At 39.4% G+C, this 8,350-nt stretch overlaps 1 protein-coding gene across 1 annotated transcript in view; it reads left to right on the top strand.

The window, feature by feature from the left end:
* Positions 1–6,545, top strand: part of LOC310726993 (deoxynucleoside triphosphate triphosphohydrolase SAMHD1-like) — a 12,425-nt gene extending 5,880 nt beyond the window's left edge. The window contains exons 5-14 of the mRNA XM_083543024.1: positions 1,308–1,442; positions 1,531–1,631; positions 2,109–2,217; positions 2,951–3,043; positions 3,952–4,072; positions 4,517–4,668; positions 5,067–5,147; positions 5,255–5,359; positions 5,797–5,933; positions 6,206–6,545. Coding sequence (XP_083399150.1) covers positions 1,308–1,442; positions 1,531–1,631; positions 2,109–2,217; positions 2,951–3,043; positions 3,952–4,072; positions 4,517–4,668; positions 5,067–5,147; positions 5,255–5,359; positions 5,797–5,933; positions 6,206–6,260 — 1,089 coding nt within the window. The 3' untranslated portion in view covers positions 6,261–6,545. The remainder of the gene's footprint in view (positions 1–1,307; positions 1,443–1,530; positions 1,632–2,108; positions 2,218–2,950; positions 3,044–3,951; positions 4,073–4,516; positions 4,669–5,066; positions 5,148–5,254; positions 5,360–5,796; positions 5,934–6,205) is intronic.
* The last annotated feature ends 1,805 nt before the right edge of the window (positions 6,546–8,350 follow it).

Below are 8,350 nucleotides of genomic sequence, written 5' to 3' on the forward strand. Positions count from 1 at the left end.
TCCAAACACCTGCTCAGGTTTCCTGAGTCTTTAAATGGTGTCTCAGTCTGGTTCAGGCTCCACAATCATGGGGGAAGACTGCTGACTCGACAGTTGTGCAGAAGATGATCACTGACCCCCTGCACATGGAGGGTGAGACTCAAAAGATCATCGCTGAAGAAGCTGCTGTTCACAGACTGCTGGATCCAAACACATTAATGAAAAGTTGAATGGAAGGAAAAATGTGGTAGAAAAAGGAGAAACGAAGCAGATTCAAGAATTTGTGGAGATTCACAAATAGCTGGACTGCAGCTGGAGTCAGTGCTTCAAGAGCTTCCACACACAGACGTCTCCATGGGCTTCAACTGACTCATTCCTCATGTCGAGCCTCTGTTGAACCAGAGACAACGTCAGAGGTGTCTTACCTGGACAAAGAACAAAAAGGACTGGACTGTTGCTCAGTGGGACAAAGTCGTCTTTTCAGATGAAAGAAAAAATTCAGATAAAATTTTACATTTCATTTGGAAATCAGGGGGTCCCAGAGTCTGGAAGAAGAGAAGGAGAAGCACAGAATCCGAGCTGCTGGAGGTCCAGTGTAAAGTTTCACAGTCAGTGGTGGTTTGGGGAGTCGTGTCATCTGCTGGTTTTATCAAGTCCAGGGTCAGCACAGCCGTCCACCAGGAAGTTCTAGAGCACTTCATGCTTTCCTCTGCTGACCAGCTTTATGGAGATGCTGATTTTAATTTCCAGCAGGATTTGGCACCTTCCCACACTGCCAACAGCACTAATACCTGGTTTTTGGACCATGGTATCCACGTGCTTTATTGGCCAGCAAACTCGCCCGACCTAAAGCCCATGGAGAATCTAAGGTGTATTGTAAAGAGAAAGATATGAGACACCAGACCCAACAACGTAGAAGAGCTGAAGTTTGCTATCAGAGCAACCTGGGCTTCCAGAACACATCAGCAGCGTCACAGCACGATAGCCTCCACGCCACGCCGCATTGCTGCAGTAATTCATGCAGGAGGAGCGTCTGAGTATTGACTTCTGTACATCTTCATACTTTTCAGTAGTCCAACATTTCTGTGTTCAAAATCTTTTATTTTTTTCTTTATTAAAATTTTTTTCATTGGTCTTAAGTAATATTCTCATTTTCTGAGATACTGAATTTTGGGTTTTTAATCAGCTGTGAGACAAAATCATCTCAATTAAAAGAAATAAACACAAATAATAAATCTCATTTTTATTCTTGACTTTTTAATGACTTTAATTTATTGAGATGCACCTGTATAACACCACTACCCCGTCCACATGTTTATTTCCTACAGCATGAGGATGCATCAGTGAAGATGTTTGAACATCTGGTGGAGAAGAATAACCTGGAGCCTGTGATGAAGAAATATGGTGTCTTCAAAAAAGACCTTATATTTATCAAAGAACAAATTGCAGGACCAAAAGATAAAGTAAAAATGTTTTGTTTATTTGTTTACTCATTTACTTACTTTCTTACTGTTGGCTGCTGAACTGATGTCATGATCTTTTCTTTATTAGCAACAGTACGAAGGCATACCTGAGGACAAATCTTTCTTGTATGAGATCGTGGCGAATAAGAGAACCGGCATTGATGTGGATAAATGGGATTATTTTGCCAGGTGACTCCACATCATTAAGACGTTGTATTTAGTAAGAGATAATCCAGGTGTAGGTGTGAGGTGTTACAGAATGTTAAGGCATGATGTGAAGGTGAAGAACATCCCGAGGTGAATCAGAGAGCATTATAATGGTGTAAGGCTTCACACCCAGCTGTGGATTATTACTTTATACCATAATCTCTTCCCAGCATTGAGGAGTTAAAACTGTCACTGGTGTTGAAACTGATTGAATGGATCATAAAAAACTGTTCACATGATGAACTCTGTGTAACAAGGCTCAGTTACTAACATTTAATAACCTGACATGTAAAAGTTTCTTTAAACAAAGTATAATATTTGACTGGTGTTATGCAGAGCAGCTCTGAGCTACAGTGATGATTTTATCACAATTATTGTCTTATTTATTTATTTTATAAGTTATATAAAGGCTTTGCTATGAAATGAAATCCACTTGGGACATATTTTCCATCTGAACAGAGACTCCTATCACCTGGGCATCCGAAACAGCTCAGACCACCTCCGCTTCCTCAAATTCGCCCGGGTGTGTGAGGTCAATGGAAAACGGATCATCTGTGCCAGAGACAAGGTATGCTCCTTACCCATAATGCACTATGATTGAGAGATAAAAAGTAAACTGTAAGTAGGTTTCAGCATAACCTACTCTCCAGAGATACAGACTCATAATGTGCAGCGCCCCCCAGAGGCTGTAATCCAGTGGTACTGCTCGTATTCACTGGTCTGGAGGTGGAGAACAAACCCTTTCCCGGGCTGAGACACGCTAGCGAGCTTCAGGGTCTACTGACCTCCTCACCATGTCTCGCTTTTCTTCACAATGGATTTTTAAGTGTCTGAGAACAAATTAATTTCTCTTCCTCCAAAGGTATAAAAAAGTCAGATGTATGAACGTGTGCAGAGCTACACACGTGTTTTACCAGTCGAACTCGACTGTAACAGTTTCCCTCTGAACAACCAATCAGAGGACGGAACAATGCCGATGCTATTCTGGGCCAGTGATCTGCTCTGTGAGGAGTGCCCTGTTTATACTTTTCAGTGTAATCACTACACACACAGCAGTATTTAATTCTCTCTCTGCCACTGAGAGCACAGGTGTGTGATCTCTTAACGTTCACTTCCTTCAGCTCTGTCCTGCATTCAAGAAATGGCACTTTACCACTTCCACATACCCCCACTGCCCGACTCAGGCTGGGGGAGATGTCTAGCCTGTAGTTTACCCAATGATCTAATGTGCCTAAAAAGGGCATTGTGGGTGTTAAATATTTAGTAAAAAGTACATTTTATGCATTTTCTCTTCTCTACAGGAAGTCCATGATTTGTATGAGATGTTTCACACAAGACACACCCTACACCGCAGAGCCTATCAGCACAGAGTGACTCAAATCATTGAGGAAAGGGTTACCAATGATATCTGAATTATACCAGGGCTCATGAATTGATGTTCTCTTTGTTATCCTGCAGTGAGCAATGTGATCAGTATGATAACTAACAAGTCTGGTTTAATGGCTTTCAGTGTAACAGCGCTGATTAAAACACCTCAGAGAGGATGATCTTAAACCTGATATAACATGATCTGTAAATCTGGGTAATGTGGGGGTTCAAGTCCTTTAACTCCATTCACTGGTGTGGGTATAATACAGTTAAAGGGCCTTCAGTAGACATGTCAGAGTTAGAGTCTTAAAATTCCCACTAAACAGCCAATGACTGCTGGAGTTTTGTGCTGTGAACATTAGTTAAACACCATTAAAACCCCTCCCTCTGGGCAGGAAGCTCTTCTCATCGCTACCTCTGATACCTTGGTGTTCTGGATAAAAGGCAGATACTGAGAAGCTGTATAAGCATTGCTGCTACACTTATGCCAATTGCTAAGGCTCGCTCTTTCTAGAAAAGTGGATAAGTTGAAGAAAAAGCACCTGTAGTATCTGACCAGCCAAAGAGAAACTGATCTTCACGACTGAAATGGTTTTCTCCTGTGGGTTCAGCATTTCTTCTTTGGGTTGGTGGTGATTTTTCTTTACGCAAAAAATGTGTCCACAACTTTCTTACGATGAACAAAATGATGCACAAGTGTTGCTTTTGCTGTTGCATGATGACTGATATGTGGTTTGTGGGTTATTTTGTAAGAAATGTGTCAGGTTTTCTAAGATCCATTTAAACATAAAAGTCATCTTTGTTGCTAAAATCAGATTGTGCATGTCCTGTGCTGGATCTCTTGATTATTTAATGGCATCCTATCCATATACAGTAAAAATACAGCTGCTATTTCTTTACATAATTAGTTGTTAACCTACAGAAATAAACACATTGTAGGATAACAGAGGCCTTGGTGAAAGCTGATCCTCACATTAAGATTGAGGGATCTAATGGAAAGACGTTCATAATGTCAAAGGCCATAGACGACATGGAGGCCTACACCAAGCTCACAGGTCAGCTAATTATCCATTAATATGCAAATTCTGTACAATTAATAGTGTAATTATATGTTAGTGTTGGAATCTCACAAGCTAAGTCTCTAAATCTCAGACATAACAGTATCTAAATTGAGAAGCAAATTATTATAAATTATTGCTTTGTAAAATAATTGATGATAAAAGATGAAGTGTTTTACAAACAAGAAGTAGCCAAACTTTACTAATAAACACTCAGTTACAGTAATATGTACTGAAAACTATGATAGACTGTAAATATGATCTAATATCAACATAAACTTGTACTGTATGTAATAGTTTAGTGACTGAGAATAACAATTACCAGATGAACTCAATCTGGCTAATAAACAAAATGCTAACAGTTCTTGTGATTTGTACACAGTGTCTAAAACGTTTACAATAACTTCCTATCAATATTTGATCCTCCTTAACCCTCCACAGATCATATTTTTGAGCAGATCCTGTACTTCTCTGATCCAGAGCTCAAAGAAGCTCAGTCCATCCTGAAAAACATCCTCTGCAGACGTTTGTACAAGTGTGTGGGACAGACAACACCCAAAACGGCCCTTAATGTCTCAAAGGACAGTTACCAGGTGAGTCAGAACTGTTTTCCACACTTTCCAGTATTGGGCTAATCAGTGGCTAGCGTAGAAGCATCTCACACACCACAGGAAATCAGCAGGTTTCCCCCTGAGGGATAATTAGCGGAGATCTTATCTGGCTTACTTCAGTCTTCATGTGCCATGTTTCTCAGAGTGTGAGGGAGTGTGTACGTAATGTGTGTGAGTGGAGTGAAGCCTCTCGTAAAGATTAGGGCTTTGTTTAGGGATCACTATGGAGGATCATTTCCTGGTTCAGTTCTGTGTGATAAAAAGGCACCAGGAACACAGGTACTAGAGGTTCAGGCAGATTTTGGAACAGGAAAAATTATGATTTTTGTTTTCTTTAAAAAATGTCATATAACTAGTGATGAGAAATATTTTGTTTTAAGAAAATTCTGGCCGTGGAGTTGTCCCAGTCCAAGCCTGATGACACAGATGTTCTCCTGAATCCTGAAGATTTCATTGTCAATGTATGAAAACAATAATTAGAAAAGCTAAGAGATTGCTTTATACTTTAATATTAATAGTATGGAAATGTGGGATTCATTTTTTATTATTTTTATTCATGATCTGGGAGGTGTTTGGAATAAATTATGGCAAGAAGGAAGAAAACCCCATCGACAGTGTTTACTTCTACCGCAAGAACAACCCCAACATAGCCTTTCGCATCCCCAAAGAAAAGGTACTCATCAAGTGTCATTTCTTCATTACCCTTTACACAAACGTCTGCTGGGTTTGGTTTACATCATAGGAAAAGATGTTCATGCAGGTTTCACTGTCAACCAAAAATCTGATTTTATGGGAAGCCAAGATCTGTGTAATCTAGATGCCATCACCAATATCTGTAACCAAGCTCCTGGTCTTAAAGTTTCTGATCCCAGCTTAAATACTTGAGGACTTTATGGACTCAATTTCCTCAGCTTAGGTTCTTCAGAAGAATTATCTTAGGCTGCAGTTTATGTGTTAAAGATCTTTGTTTGAATTTACGAAGATAAAAAAATTGAACTGATGCACTGGGTACAAGATCTTGAAAAAAAGTTTCTTGAGATGGATGGATGGATGGATGGATGGATGGATAGTGTTTGAGGTCTCTCTCTGACGTGTGATTTGTCTGAGCAGGTCTCCAAAATGCTACCTGGTATATTCTCTGAGCACCACATCAGAGTTCACTGCAAACAAAGAGATGAAGAGAAAGTGGAAGCTGCAAAGAAATACTTCAAGCAGTGGTGTGTCACACCAAGGGCTTCACACCTCAGGTAACATTCACCTCCTGCATGGTGTTGATGTGGATGACTGCCTGACCTTTACTAGTGAAAGTAGAGGGGATCTGAGAGGGTCTGTTCTGAAGACCATATAGCTAATATACACTAACCTCTTTTAAGCATAACATCACCGTGTGTGTGTGTGTGTGTGTGTGTGTGTGTGTGTGTGTGTGTGTGTGTGTGTGTGTGTGTGTGTGTGTGTGTGTGTGTTTGTGTGTGTGTGTGTGTGTGTGTGTGTGTGTGTGTGTGTGTGTGTGTGTGTGTAGGATGCTGAAATGTAGGTTCCAGAAGAGCTTGATGATTCCTCCTAAGGACAGATAGCAACATTGGATCTTCATCTCCCCTGTTAGATAAAACACTAGATTATTAAACTCGTTCTTTTTAAAGAGTTAATTAACCAGAGGGCGTTAAAATAATTAATACAATAAAATGGTGTGATTCATTTGGTGATTTTTCGGGTAACTTTTGTTGAGATGATAAACCAGAACTTCCTTCGGTGAAGGTTTGAGATTCAGCTGTACAGTAATTAGTGTGTGAGGGTGTAGTTTATCTGATGTGAGATCAGATTTAAAGCTGTTAGCTGTACAGTAATTAGTGTGTGAGGGTGTAGTTTATCTGATGTGAGATCAGATTTAAAGCTGTTAGCTGTACAGTAATTAGTGTGTGAGGGTGTAGTTTATCTGATGTGAGATCAGATTTAAAGCTGTTAGCTGTACTGTATTTAGTGTGTGAGGGTGTAGTTTAGCTGATGTGAGATTAGATTTAAAGCTGTTAGCTGTACTGTATTTAGTGTGTGAGGGTGTAGTTTAGCTGATGTGAGATCAGATTTAAAGCTGTTAGCTGTACAGTAATTAGTGTGTGAGGGTGTAGTTTATCTGATGTGAGATCAGATTTAAAGCTGTTAGCTGTACTGTATTTAGTGTGTGAGGGTGTAGTTTATCTGATGTGAGATCAGATTTAAAGCTGTTAGCTGTACAGTAATTAGTGTGTGAGGGTGTAGTTTAGCTGATGTGAGATCAGATTTAAAGCTGTTAGCTGTACTGTATTTAGTGTGTGAGGGTGTAGTTTATCTGATGTGAGATCAGATTTAAAGCTGTTAGCTGTACTGTATTTAGTGTGTGAGGGTGTAGTTTATCTGATGTGAGATCAGATTTAAAGCTGTTAGCTGTACTGTATTTAGTGTGTGAGGGTGTAGTTTATCTGATGTGAGATCAGATTTAAAGCTGTTAGCTGTACAGTAATTAGTGTGTGAGATTGTAGTTTAGCTGATGTGAGATCAGATTTAAAGCTGTTAGCTGTACAGTAATTAGTGTGTGAGGGTGTAGTTTATCTGATGTGAGATCAGATTTAAAGCTGTTAGCTGTACTGTATTTAGTGTGTGAGGGTGTAGTTTATCTGATGTGAGATTAGATTTAAAGCTGTTAGCTGTACTGTATTTAGTGTGTGAGGGTGTAGTTTATCTGATGTGAGATCAGATTTAAAGCTGTTAGCTGTACTGTATTTAGTGTGTGAGGGTGTAGTTTAGCTGATGTGAGATCAGATTTAAAGCTGTTAGCTGTACTGTATTTAGTGTGTGAGGGTGTAGTTTATCTGATGTGAGATCAGATTTAAAGCTGTTAGCTGTACAGTAATTAGTGTGTGAGGGTGTAGTTTATCTGATGTGAGATCAGATTTAAAGCTGTTAGCTGTACTGTATTTAGTGTGTGAGGGTGTAGTTTATCTGATGTGAGATTAGATTTAAAGCTGTTAGCTGTACTGTATTTAGTGTGTGAGGGTGTAGTTTATCTGATGTGAGATTAGATTTAAAGCTGTTAGCTGTACTGTATTTAGTGTGTGAGGGTGTAGTTTAGCTGATGTGAGATTAGATTTAAAGCTGTTAGCTGTACTGTATTTAGTGTGTGAGGGTGTAGTTTATCTGATGTGAGATCAGATTTAAAGCTGTTAGCTGTACTGTATTTAGTGTGTGAGGGTGTAGTTTAGCTGATGTGAGATTAGATTTAAAGCTGTTAGCTGTACTGTATTTAGTGTGTGAGGGTGTAGTTTAGCTGATGTGAGATCAGATTTAAAGCTGTTAGCTGTACTGTATTTAGTGTGTGAGGGTGTAGTTTATCTGATGTGAGATCAGATTTAAAGCTGTTAGCTGTACAGTAATTAGTGTGTGAGGGTGTAGTTTATCTGATGTGAGATCAGATTTAAAGCTGTTAGCTGTACTGTATTTGGTGTGTGAGGGTGTAGTTTATCTGATGTGAGATTAGATTTAAAGCTGTTAGCTGTACTGTATTTAGTGTGTGAGGGTGTAGTTTATCTGATGTGAGATCAGATTTAAAGCTGTTAGCTGTACTGTATTTAGTGTGTGAGGGTGTAGTTTATCTGATGTGAGATCAGATTTAAAGCTGTTAGCTGTACTGTAT

Source organism: Silurus aristotelis (assembly GCF_946808225.1).
Source record: "Silurus aristotelis genome assembly, chromosome: 5".
Taxonomy (NCBI): domain Eukaryota; kingdom Metazoa; phylum Chordata; class Actinopteri; order Siluriformes; family Siluridae; genus Silurus; species Silurus aristotelis.